This window comes from Apis cerana, linkage group LG11, assembly GCF_029169275.1.
Source record: "Apis cerana isolate GH-2021 linkage group LG11, AcerK_1.0, whole genome shotgun sequence".
In the NCBI taxonomy this organism is placed as follows: domain Eukaryota; kingdom Metazoa; phylum Arthropoda; class Insecta; order Hymenoptera; family Apidae; genus Apis; species Apis cerana.
In genome coordinates, this window is record NC_083862.1 from 6,962,705 (window position 1) to 6,977,231 (window position 14,527).

General features: G+C 30.9%; 1 protein-coding gene across 2 annotated transcripts in view; it reads right to left on the minus strand.

Moving 5' to 3' along the window:
* The window catches only part of LOC108000112 (uncharacterized), a 56,702-nt gene that overhangs the window by 33,278 nt on the left and 8,897 nt on the right, over nucleotides 1-14,527 (minus strand). For both annotated transcript variants that reach the window (XM_017060291.3, XM_028667819.2), the window contains exon 2: nucleotides 5,074-5,285. In XM_017060291.3, coding sequence (XP_016915780.2) covers nucleotides 5,074-5,285 — 212 coding nt within the window. The remainder of the gene's footprint in view (nucleotides 1-5,073; nucleotides 5,286-14,527) is intronic.

Below are 14,527 nucleotides of genomic sequence, written 5' to 3' on the forward strand. Positions count from 1 at the left end.
AGGATAATATCGAGATTAAACGATTCTTTGGATAACGGTGGAGGAGTATCGAGAAGAATTCGGGAAAATTTGTAATTTCGTTAAATAAAGGTGTTCATGTTTAGAGGAAAGATAAGCAATCTTAATTTTTAATATCTTTGTCTTGTTGATATAGAAATAATTGCGAATATACATGAAAATGTATATTAATATTATTAGATTCATTATATCGACCAGTTAATCAAATTATTTTTCATTACAAAACTTTTTAAATTTGCGAAATTGTAAATTAAATTAATAATAACAAATTAATTTAAATTAATATTAAAATTAGTATTTTAATTACATTAAAAAGAAAATGGAATTTTAAAATAAAGAAACAAATTATAGATTAAAACGTAAGTATTATATATATTGTTTTTTATTGAAAATTTTTAAAAATTTTTAAAAAAGTCGTCACTCATGAAATAATTTAATATAATAATTATGTTTATATAAAGGAAAATAAGATTGTTGTTATAAAAGATGTTTCGATCAATTGATCACTTTCGTTTCTCCTTCTCTTTCTTTTTCTCCTTTCTTCATCCTCATCATCTGTTTTAACCTTACTAATATCCATCAGCTCTTTTTTTTCATCGCCATTTCTGCCTTTCCTTCGCACGAAGTCTCCTCTTCTCATGTATCTCTCTTGATAACGAATGGAGGACATCTCACCGCTAATTATGATTAATTTGTGAGACGAGCGAAAAAGAGTATGGCTTTCAAAGCTGGGAGCTACCAAGATATACAGAGGATCACCCATGGGGGAAATGTAATTAATATTCTCAGCAGGACTGCGTTGTAATGTCACGTGAACATCATCCAGGTGACTCCTCCATCGTTCTTCTCAATCCTAGTTTAGAGACTTTTTTTTTTTTTTAGAGAATTTTCTCTTATGAATACTCTTATAATGAAAGGTGAAGGACGATGGTTGTTAATTATTATTTAAGCTGCGATAACATATCATTATTAACATATATGAGCCAATTTTATAAATCCAAATCAATTTTGATATCTAAATTGTTTCATAAGATTCAATCCAATAACAAATAATAATTGTTCAATCTAAATAAAATTTTGATTTTAATGATTTTTCAACTCGTATTAGTACTTTTTATTTAATATCTAATAATGAAATAACAAATTTGTAATTGTGAAATATCGTTTAATCTATGTTTTCAAATCATAATTATAAAAATTATTTTCAGTTGTTTTTTTAAAGTTTATCACTTTTTACGTTTAAATATTCAGTTTAAACATAAATATAGAAGATGATAAAATTATTTTTATAAAAGTTGTTTTATAAAAATATGTTTTTAAGAAATAAAGCATATTTAAAAATGATTCTTTTAAGAAGAGATATGTAAGTATTGTATCGATGAAGACATTTCGAAAGTCTTCATTTTTTTAGAATATCAACTACATTTGGAATGCTTTCATTTCGCATGAAATTTTGAATTTTGAAAAAAAAAAAAATAATATAAAAATTAAAATTGAAAATAAATAAGGAATCCACAATTTGATGTATTCAACAATTATTTTTTAACTTTTACGACAATTTTAACGAGTAATATACTGATCAGATGATTATAATAGATAGTATATTTATCCAAAAAATTATTTGATAATAAATTTGCGAATATCTATAAAAATTCATATTTTAATAGAATTAAAACAATATTCCATATATATATATATATTTAAACTTTTACAAAGTTTAATGAAAATAAATGTTATTTTAGTCTGTATTCATTAGAAAGATTAAATGCAACTTTGAAATTAAAACAAAATTCAAATCTTTCTTTTATCATTCATTATTATAAATAAATTTTTCATGAACAATTTGGTATTTGTTGAATTTTAATATTATGCAACTATTTGTATTGGAATTTTAACAATAATAATTTCGCTTAAATAATTTAGTTTAAAAATGCTATATGATGTTTTTTTGGAAATTAATAAAATACGGATTATCGATTATTAATCGCGACAAAATAAACTCGTGTCTAATATTATTGCATTAGGCTACTGTGCATATCGATCATGTACCGTGCATCGATCCAATTCTGAGAAAAAGTATTGTCTTGAGAAAAAATAAATGAAAGTAAATAAATCAGACATAAATTCTTTTATTATAATTTAATATTGTTAATTTTCGATAATTTTGATTTGTAAAATTATTAATTTTTCATTGAAAAATGAATTTTTATTTAAAGAGAATTTTTATTATCTATAATTTTTTTTATCAAACATTATTAAATGTGTATAAATTTAATTAATAATTATCAAATGGTTAAATTTTGCAAATTTATGAATTCAATGAAAAAAATTAATCTTCTTTTTTTTTGTAAACAATAAATATTTTCTATAGATTTTTCTTTTGTTGCAAATAATAAATGATGAATAATATATATTAAGTAACAAATAATAAACAAAAATAAATAATAATTATCAATCTTAATACAAATTAAAATTCAAAAATTTAAATATTGTTAATAATTGGTATATAGATTTGTAATGATTGAACGTGAAAAATTTCGAAGGAAATAATACGATTCCATTTTCAAAATAACCTCAAATGCGAGATTATGAAAGTTAAGAGGTTGAACATAAGGAAAATTATCTGATATCGTCGAATTACTATTTTTCGTATATAAACGAAGGTTATCTTGATATTATACGGCACAGGGCCAACCGATAAGGGAATGCAATTTGGAACGTGGAATATTATATTTGGTTAGTTATTTCCCTTGTTTCACCTGACAAATAATATTCTTCCTAAATTCAAACTCGACATTACGAATTTTTTTTCGAAAATTATTTAACATTCCTTAATTCCCTAAACTATTAAATCACTAGATATTTTAATAATTTTAATATATCATCAATATTAATATCAAATTTTGAAAATTTTTTACAGGAACCAATTTACATTTTTTGTATTATAAAAGTTTTTGTAAATAATATCACAAATAATAATACAACTCCAAAATCTCCATAATCCTATCTATTCAACAAATTAAATGATATTAGATACTTCTTATTTCCCTCTCTCTTCGTCACAACACGAACTTAAATATCTCACAACTTAATAAATAAATTTCAACCGACATCTTCGAAGATGTCTCGCAAATATATAAATAATCACGAGAAAAAAACTTCACGACACTTTTTCACGACTCACAAACACTGGGAAACACTGCAACAAAACGATACATCGTTCTTCCATTTACGATCAATAAAATCCCCCGCAAAAGGGAATTCATATTTTGCCCGAAGAATTTATCCCGTTCCGAATCATTCCCAATGCGTTAATTGCTCAATCCAGTGTGGCCAGAGCAAAAGATCGAAAAAAAAAGAAAGAAGATAGAGAGAGAGAGAGAGAGAGAGAGAGAGAGAGAGAGAGAGAGAGAGAGAGAGAGAGAGAGAGAGAGAGAGAGAGAGAGATCTGTGCATCATTCTAATTCACGAAGCGAGAGGCCCGCCTAGTAGCCACGCGGATAACCGTGCTGGATTTTAATAAACGGTTCCTCGGTCAATCCCATATATACACGGACGGTGTAACGGACGCGGAGGTGTTTCGCCTGGTAGCTGGCAGGACGACGCACAACTCGGGAGAGAGGTTAATCACCCGCGTTGGATTTTAATAAACGGTTCGGGGGGCAAACAAAGCTGGTCATCAATAACCTCTCCCTCTAACAGGGAGTACCCCTTTGGAAGGCTGTCTCTGTCGGTTTTCGACCTTCTTCCCGCCGCTCTATCTTCGTCTGACGGCCCGAGAAGGGACCCACCTCACGAGCCGACCCGGCACAACCGGGAGAGGTGGCTTTGCCACCAGGTTGTCGAGCCTCATCGGACAGCTAGATAGGCGGAGATCGTATCTGCGTGGTTATTAATTAACCGGCGAGAAGGGAAAGCCTCCTTTCATCACCTCGCAAACGATCTGCCTTAGCAAGGCCGAGGCCTTGCCTCTACGATGTAGAGAGATTCGTAAAGATCGGGATCTGTGGATATTTGGATGGATCCTTTTCAATTCCTTCCGGTTGTGCGAGGAGAAATTCGTTCGAGTTAGATAGGTTTTAATCTTTAACGGATGTTGAAAAGCAATCTTTTCTGATTTTGCAAGTTGGTTGATATTTCTTTTTTTATTGCGTAATTTTTGTAATTGTTAGAGAGATATTTCAGAGAGAGATCGGGATCTATGGATATTTTCTCTTGTGGCTGTTGCGTTAGGGTTTAATAACTGTCGAAGATAATTTTTTGATCGTCGAGAAAAGTATTAATTTTTATGAATTTACGTATCTATGTTTAAATTAATCCACAGATAGTCTAGCTGTATTATCAATGGTTTGTGAATCATGTGTAATTTTTAGGTATTGAATTATTGAAAAGAATCTATTGAAAAAAATGGAATATAATATAAATATCATTTGATAGCTATTTTCTTTCGAATGAAATTCCTTTTATTTTCTCTTGTTTTAAAACGATGTTTGATCCAAAAGCTTGGGACATTTAGTACATTTAATGGATTTTAATAATTTTTATTCGATATAATAATATGTTAGAATATGGACTAAATTAATTCGATTTGCAAATGAATATTTGTAGATAGCATAATATTCACGTGGTTGTATAGATTTTTCATAAAGTGAGGATTATCTTTTAGAATTAAAGAACAATTGAAAACAAAACTATAATAAAACTGGATATTTTGAAATAGATAATTCTTTTTTTCTAAGAATAATGGCAATAATTTATTTGAAAATAATTGTGCTATTAATGTTTACTTATGATGTGCTTGATTTACTTAAAAATGTGCATATAAATCAATACAAATTAATTATGATAACTATAATTGTTATATCCTTTTTTATATTCCCCCAATTTCTCCATTAATATTTCATTAATTTCAAAATTAATATTATACCAATTTAAATAAGATTAATAAGATATTTTTAATTTAATAATAAAAAAACAATAATGATATATAATAAAAATTAAATATTAATATTTATCATGCATTAAAATATATGTTTTATATCATATATTACTTACCCATTTATAGAAGTGCGGCTGATGAACCACGATAAAGCAGATCTTGCTAAAGAATGCCAGGCTTGCAATGGTAAGGAATCCGACCTCTCAATGGATTTCATTAGGAAGATTTCGGCGGTTTTATCAGGTTGATCATGGTGGAATCCTGCACCAAGAGGAATCCATAAACGGAGCAAATCTTCCCGGATCTTCGTTCTATCTACTTTGTACCACTGTAACAAAAAGAATTTATATATTTGTAGTAATAATTTAAAAGCTCTGTTACTAATTTTAATAATGTGTGGATCAAAGGAATTTTTTAACAATCGATATAATTTAATATTTTACGATTACTTTTCGTTTATCGTACACGTAATTTTTAAAAAAATCAAATATTCTAAATCGATTTCCATACTTTTGAAGATTTGTTATATTATTTATTGATTTATTGATATTATTATTGATTCCAAATGATGAAAATAATTTTATCGTTTTATACTAACACGAGTTACAAAATTATAAATTTTAAAAAAAGTTAAGATGATTTTTCATTGAAAAAATTATTTTTTGAAAAATTTTAATCGCCATTTCTAACCAATCATTATAAATTTGGAATTGTTTTATGCAAGAAAAACCCAGATTACCTTTGTCTCTCTTATCGTTTATTATTTTATTAATACAATAACACTAAATTAATCATTCTTATTATTAACAAGAAAAAAACAAATCATTTCTTTTATTATTTCAGCAAATTAAAACTAATTATCCCACAAAAATTCTCTGCAAATCGAACCAACAATTCTATAAATGATCTTTTATAAATCTGCCTTTCCTCCTCCTCCTCCTCCTCTTGCAAAATTCTCGATATATCGCTATACAAGCGAACAAAATACCATCGTGCTTATTTATAAGTCTTATCTCAACGTGCAAAACATCGTACAAGCGCATAAACATTCTCTCTACATTGTCGTCACGTGATTGTCCGCTCCGGGATATTATAATCCCGAATCACGTTTGCTCGCACCGTGTCCACACCGAGGCAAAATACATAATTCGAATCGGCCGAGATTCGGCTGTGTATCGGGCGAAAATATTTTCAATTTCGCAGGCAATCACGATACGCATCACGTTCCGCGACCGCGGCCTCCGCAAAATTTCGCGGTGGGTTAATGCGTTGGAATAAGAGCCGCGGCCTCCTTCCGATTCATTAACATCCCGCAAGGTGTCCGGCAAAAAGTGTTTCTCGCTTCATTATCGGAGCCGCGTATCGCGACATTAACGATATTCCGGCGAACGGTTTCGGTGCGGAACCGCAAAACAGTCGGAGAAGCAATTACCGTTGACCGGTCCTCCACCACCGACTACCACTAACCACCACCACCACTATCACCATCAGCAACAGCAACGCCGGCAGCGGCGCGGTTCAACGTGGTACTACACGACAGATATCCGATTTCACCGTCAGCTTCCGAGAATGAGAACCAATTACGCGGGCCGGGGCATTAAGGAATCGATCTAATTTGCGCGCGGTGGTGGCTCTTAATGGCGGGCGCCGACCGATGAAATTATACGAAAATGTAATCAACGCGGTTTTTGTCTCGTTTCGCTCCAAGGGCAGGGGCGTAATTAGGAATGCTTTTGCGCCTCGCGACGGGGGACACTTGTTGCTTTCTCTCCCTCACCTTGTCTCCCCCCTTCCGCATATTTCTCTCTTACCTTTTTCTATCTATCTCTCCCTTCCTCCCTCTCTCTCTCTCTCTCTCCCTCTTTCTTTTTTCCTCGCACGGCAATTCGTTCGTTTTTCCCCTTCTCTCTTTCTTTTTTCTCTGCCCGTTTTTTTCTTATTTCTGTTTTTATTTTTTATTTTTTTATTTCGCTCTTGGTCTCCCACCCTATTATTCCCCGTGCTTCTCTCAGGCTCGCAAGTTAAGAGACCTTGAAAAAACGGAGGAGAGCGGCGAAGGAGGATGGAGAATGGTGGGATGGAAGGACCAGGCCACAGAAGGAGAGTAATTAACGCCGTGGTGCGCCCAGGTGCGCGGCCCTAAGAAGTCGTTTATGGATTGCTCGGCAGCCACGCCGTACGCGGCCATCAATTAGATTCTCTAATTAAAACAGTCCCTTCTCGGCTCTGGGGAATTAACTCCCGGCAAACCTCTGTAATATTCTGTCGACTCTGTCATCGTCGGGCACTCAGGCATCTTTGATTTCCTATTTTTCTTATTTCCTTCTCGTCTCAACTTTCGGTTTTGCCATTTGTATCGTTTTGGCAGCGACACAATGTGTCTATATAAGAGAATATAAGTATTTTGAAAGTATTTTATCAAGTTTTTATTTGATTTTAATTCCACGATTCTCGAAACTCTAAAATTTTTAAATTTTCGAAATTTAAAATTATTCCATCTCTGATTGTATTTAATTTAATTTAACGTTCGATTATTTACTTGATTTTTGTTTCGTATGGAATTTTTCTTTTCAAAAGCAAAATATTAAAAATATGTACTTTTTATTTACTTATTTTTTATTTACAAAGAAATTAATCATTAATAGATTCTTGAGTTAAAATTGAATCTTCTTTTCATTCTTAGAATTAGAATAAAATAGTTTTAATTAAAATTTAAAACTATTCAAAATTATGTTTAAATTTTATATCTTTAATTATTTTATAAAAATATTTCAAATATTTTAACAAACTAAATTATCTAAATCCATTTGAATTACTCATCCCAAACCAACACTTTAATTAAATTAATCAGAAGAAACACAGAAGAAAAGAAAAATATTCAAAAAATATCTCTACATCTGTCGAAGCAACGAATCATGTGACTCGATATCATTATTTTGATGAACTTTCGAGGAACATTTCCCTGGTAATTGAATTGGAATAGTAATAAACACGAAGCAGTGGAAAAAGAATTTGAAAATCAGCAACCGAAAGGAGAGAAAAGGGAACGAACCAGGAGCGATATACGTTTTTAATTATAGTATGCATCGCTAATTGCAGGTAGCCAGCCTTCCAATACGCTTTAATTCGACTTTTTCGCGATTTTTTTCTCGACGAATTACAAATGGCTACCGACTTCGTGGTCGCGCACAGCCGGACAGCATTCCTCTTTGTGCCATTAGTGGCGACTTTCAGCAGCGATGGAGGACAGAGATGGGACGAATCGGTTGAAAGAGAAGGAGCAAAAGGGAATCAGATTCGCGCACCTTTCGTACAGACTAGTGCACGCACCAATCGCCATCCATGACTCGGACAACAAGTAGCCAACTCGGAAATCACGCTCATCTAAATCAACGTCTCGCGTTGCACCGACAAACGATACGGATGGAGACTCGATCTTTCTACAATGATGCACGCATTTGCGAATAGAATGAAATAAAAGTGAATTATAGCAGTAATTAGGTGTCGAGAGTAACACACTTTGGAACGATAACGATGATTGAAAAACTATTATATCTGAACAATTTTTACACGATCATGATCTTATATTATTTTTCACATGATATTGTCGAGTCAAAATATTTTATTTTTTATTTTAAGACGAGTAATAACAAATTTATTACTGTAAAAGAACGAAAAGAAATATTTATAACTGCATGTTTGTTTTTACGATTGCAGGTTAATATAATTTAAAATTTTAAAAAATCTATATTTTTAATGTAAATCTATATTTCAGTTATTTTTTAATTATATTTGTTTTATACATATATTCATTAAATTTTCCGATAAAAATAAATTATTTTTATTAAATAGTTCATTTATCTAATTGTATGTCATAAAACGAAAAATTCTATATTTTTTTCTATTTTTTTTTTTTAATTTATTCATAATTTAAATTAAAATTTTAAATTATATGAAGAATCTTAAACAAGTGTTTTAATGTAAAATATGCTCGCAGAAGCAGAAAAATAAACATAAAAAACAATGCGATAAACGTGCTTGATAATCAGAATTTATGTTAAAAAAAAATATAGTTTTATGTCACAATTCGAGTTCATGAAGTCTCTCTAGCTCATCGTGCGAGACTTGTGTTCAACACACTTGTCCGAAATGGTTATGTGTCTCTTTATGACAGTATACTATAGCGCATAGGAAAACTTGTGAAACGTAAACTTAGCGCTACTTCTCGTCAATGGGAGTATTTCAAGGTTACGACATTTTTTATTGTCTTGCTTACAGTTGTTGAATATGTAGATACTTGTTTAAATATTTTTTTGATGTTAAATATAATTGTTCAATTTTTTATTTGATATTTATAATATATATTTAATCTAAAATATATATTATATAATATAATATAGCAATTTTAATGCTAATATATAAAATCTTTGTTTTAAGAATTTTTGAAAATGAGATTTTTCTTAATTGATTTTTTCAATTGAAAAAAAATATAAAGAGAACTAAAAATATACACTTTTTCGTTTATAAGTTTATAATAAAATGATACATTTTTGAACATGTTATGAATAATAATAAATATATATTTTTTTTAAAATTTAATTCTATTTATTTCCATAATTTTTTATAATTTATTTGTTATATGCAATTTTGATTATATAATATGATAAATTTTAGTCTTAAATTTTGTATTTATTTTAAAAAAATGTAATAGTTTATCGTACGATATCATCTTCATTATTTTTTTGAACTCAGAATATAATAAGAAATATGATAATTAATATTTTCAATAAAATTTTGCAATTTATGTAATTATTTAATTGGATCTAGATTATAAAATTTAGGATTGTGGAAGAAAATATCAGTAACGAAAATATATTAAATTTTTAGAAATTTTTACTTTTTTTGCTATTCACAATGTTAAAAAAATTAAATTCAATTATAGTATTTGTCATATATACAATATTCTGTTTTTCCTCTTTGTAGTAAATAAAGTAAATGATCCGTTTAATGATGATTTAAAAGTTTTTAATAAGTTTTAAAAGTATATCTATTGTTTGTTATCTATCAATTATTTTTCTATGTTCATTATTTCTTTCTGAACAATATAAAAAATGAATAAAATTAACTAAGTAAAAAAGAAAATCTTCTTTATTTCAATAATATTTGATTAATTAATATTTATTATGTACTTATTAAAATGGATATGAATGAAATTACACAATTTCGTGAAATATTTTTAACAAATATTTCTCGTTTCTTTTTCAATTTCTAATTTTTAAACAACTGACTTACACACAATTGAACACAATTAATCTCAATCCCACCTCTTTTTTACACATCTATTCTATAGTTCCTAAAACTAATAATCAAAATATATCAAACACTATACACTATCTCTATCAAAATATTTCACCACGTCTTATTATTATCCACGAAAATCCAATTCCTAGTGTGAACAAGTACGTATACAACATACATTGTCTCCGTATCTACCGATTACATCGGATCATTTCTGCCCTCGGTTATCCGGCATTCGTCCAATAAAACGGAGTTCTGCCAAGCGTAGATCGAATCACGAGATCACGAATTTTTGTCTCTCTTTCCTCTCTATCCGTCTCCTCCCATCACCGGCACGTTTCTTTCGTCTCTCGCCTCTGTTCGAGTTCCTTTTTCTGGAAATCTCTCCAGTATTCAAGGATCGAAGAGAAGGGCCTCCAAAGTACGCGTAAAACTGCGAACGATAAACAACGGCGTGGAACAGTTTATGCTTACCGCGAGGAATACTAGGGATGTTTGCTCGGTCGGTACAAGGGGGCTGTTCGGATTCCACGGCCGTGTTGGATCGCGAGTCAAACGCATTCTCTTCCTGTGCCATTATGTTATTACTCCGGGCGGCGGCTGCGGTGGCGGGCGCGAGCCAACGGGCGTTATATTGGCGCCGTGGGAGAAAATCGACGCCATCTTTACACGTTTCTGAACGTTTACACGTGATTTCACAGGAATCACGATACGTCCCCGAGATTAACTCGATGCAAATGCTACGAATTTTTGTCTTCGTTTCGATTGTATGTTAGTCTGTTGATCCGACTCGATCGATATTTCAGAAATTTTTTTTATTTTATCTGAAGTATCGACGAACGAATTTTCAAACAGAATCGCGCGCTTCTTGTTATGGTATTTTAGAATAAGAAAGTAATTGTTTTTGCTATACAAAGTGTTAATATATTCATAGGATATTTTTGATGGATCTAAAATTCTAGATCAGAGATCAAAACATACAGGATATTAATTTATTAAATTATAAGTGAGGTAAGAATGTGAATTCTTCTTGCTACTACTTTTATTTAGTATATTAAGTTTTATGATATGTACGAAGTCTCGAATTATCGATTAAAAAATGGAAAAAATTTGGAAAAAGGTTTATTATATTCACCAAGAGATTCCAGTAATACATTAACATCCTGTTAAATTAGAAAACTCGCTAAATAAAAAAACTAGGCAAAAATTCACATTCATAGATAACAATATCCAATCACTCATATATTTTCTTTCGAATATCAATATCGACTTCTCGCGCCGGCTAAGAAAACTTTCGTCAAATTTTCTAAAATTCAGCGCGAGAATCTAATTTTCAAAATGACGAAAGATGGAGGCACGAAAATAAGAAAAGTGTGCTTTCTTTTTAGAAGATTCACGCCGTGAGCATTTCGGGTCGGAAAGACTTGTTTGGAAGAGCAGCAATGTGCAGAAAGTGTCGGTGTAACTAACCGTGAGAAGCTTCTCTATCGAGATCGATGATCGGCTAACGAAGCTGGCCGCGCCTAGAATATCAGTTCGTTTACGCGAAAAGGGAGGCAATTCGAGTTTCCTAAATCCTCGAGGCTGCCGACATGATCCACGATTTTTGAGATCATACTTTCGTGGAAATAAACGAACAATATGCTGTGCTTATCACGTTTATAGATTGCATCGTATTAATTGGCACAAAAACAAATTATATTTTTCTATTTATTTAATCCTTTTAATGATTTTACGGCTATTTATATTTTTTACTTATCATAGGTTTTCGAAAATATTCGTTCAACCAAATATTTAAAAGATTTACCAATAAAAATAAGAATTTCTTTGAAGGAATGAAATTTTGCTTGGAATATAAATGATGCAGTTTTTTAACACAAAAAAAAAAATAATAATTTTTATTAATTTTCTGATTTTGATGTTTGACTTGGTGACTAAAAGCATCAAAAAAGCATGAGTTTTTCGTTAATAATAGGCGACAAACATAAAATTTCATAAAAAAAATTTCAACCACAACGAAAGAGAATGTTCAAGAGAATATATTTAAAATAATAAAAAGACATGTTTCATAATACGAAATTTCTTAAAAAAAAAAAAAAAAATATTGAATTTCAAAGTTATTTGCCTTTACGATTATTAACGAAATAAAAAATATGACTCGTCATATTTTTCCCTAGTGGTCTCTGTACAACAACATTACAATTATACGCATACTTCCACACATAACACGTAGTATAAAATAATAAAATACCCGTATAACCAAATAATTGCGACGAGCAAAAACCAAGATATAAATATTCCCCTCTATTACCGCAAAGCACAACAAACCGAAATAATAACACACATTTCCGAACATCTTCTAATCCAACCAAATAAATTCGTAATAAAACCGGGGAGAACGCCCATCTTGCCATAAAATTTTAAAATCAGTACCACGAGCCATCCCTAGCTAACCAATGCCTAAACCAATCGCAATCAACTATCTATCCCGACTATACACAGTATAGTCTTTCCTGGGCGGAAAGAGCTATAACTATTTCACGAATGATCGTTTCACCAACATCGAAACGATTCGAAATTATTTGCAAGCGCTATCCACGGATGATGCAAAATGAATCGGATCGTTATCATGGTAAGGGCACGCACGTACGCACACCTATCATATATATATATATATATATATACCGGTGGTGTAACTGTACGACGTGCATTACGTATACACGTTCGATGGAACCGATATAATCATTTCGAGTCCCTTTGGCCGGCGCGAGACGCGATCGATCATGCGTGAAACGGCTCGAAGAGCACTCTCTGGTTACGTATCTACTCTCCGTATGTTCCACGGCTTACCGGTGGTGCCCCAAAGGAATATTTCGAGAACGAGCCGATAACGATCTGTGTCCGTCCCGCGGCTTCGTTATCCGATCCGTATAGCCGCGTAAAATAACTTGCAAATTACGATGTGTGCGGCTCGACCGTCTCATCGTCCCCTTTCTCGGCTTTTTTTCAAGAATTTCCAACGTTTTCCACGGCTTTTATGACAGGCCTTCTTCTTCCCCTACGCCTCATCGATCGGCTCGCGTATATGTACACGTACACGAGGATTATCGTATCGTACTATATGATAATATTTTTCCTTTTTCTTCTTCCACGTCCACACGCTGTTGTATAAGTTGTTATAAGAGTATACTTTTTCTCTCCTTTCTTTTCCTTTTTTTCCCCCCCCTTTTTCTTATTTTCTTCTTTTTCAATGTTAACTGCTAATTTATCTTGTCGAGAAAGATAATATTTTGCGCGCGATAATTTTGTTTTAGCGATAAGAAAATGTGGTGTTGGTTTCGTTGGAAATTATAAGTAAAATTTTATTGTTTTAATTGTATTCGGCTCGAGATCTAATCGTGTGTTTAGATAAATTTTTTTTATATAATATAATTGAAATTATTGTTTGCCTTTTTTGTTTTCCTCAGACTTTGGATCAATCAACGCCAATATTTAAATACCAAGGTGTTTTTCATTTAAAAGATAAAATTTAAAATTCTTATCTTCTTATCGAAAGATTTTTTTAACAGATTTGATAATGATTGATTCTACTAAAATTTTAATTTCACTTATTTTGCTTAATATTACTTATCAAAGTTACAAAATTTTAAATTTACTTTATTATTATTATAGATAGATATAAGATCTTAAGATCCGGTTTCACTTTAATCTGCCCCATATAATGAACGTGTTAAATAATTTTTAATTATTTAGCGAAATACTTTGTACTTTTTTTTATACTTGAGTATTATTACTTTGATGTATCGAAGTCACGAAATATTTTTTTTATCAATGATTAACAATAACTGACGTCGACAAAAATATCCATTTTTTATTTTCGTCGTGCATGTGCGATAACAGTTATTTCGTATTAAAAGAGATAAGCGAATAAAAATCAATTAGCAAGAGAAAATTGTGTAAACCGGATTTAATCCTGCGATACGAGATCTATTAAGAGACCACTTATTCCACCTTCATACTGGTGATTTTGGTGAATTCAAGTTTTATTAACACATCGCTAAGGTATATCATTTTGACCACTTATATCTCTGAAATTGTTGAGCAGACACGTTTTATGTTTTATACTCCATAACAACGAATTGCTTTTAATTTATGAAAGTAGATCAAAATTGAAGAGGCACGTTTTAAAAGCTTAACTTATAAGTGTACAGGATATATGAATATATATATGAATAATCAATGTTTAAATTAGCACATTATTTGATAGTTTAA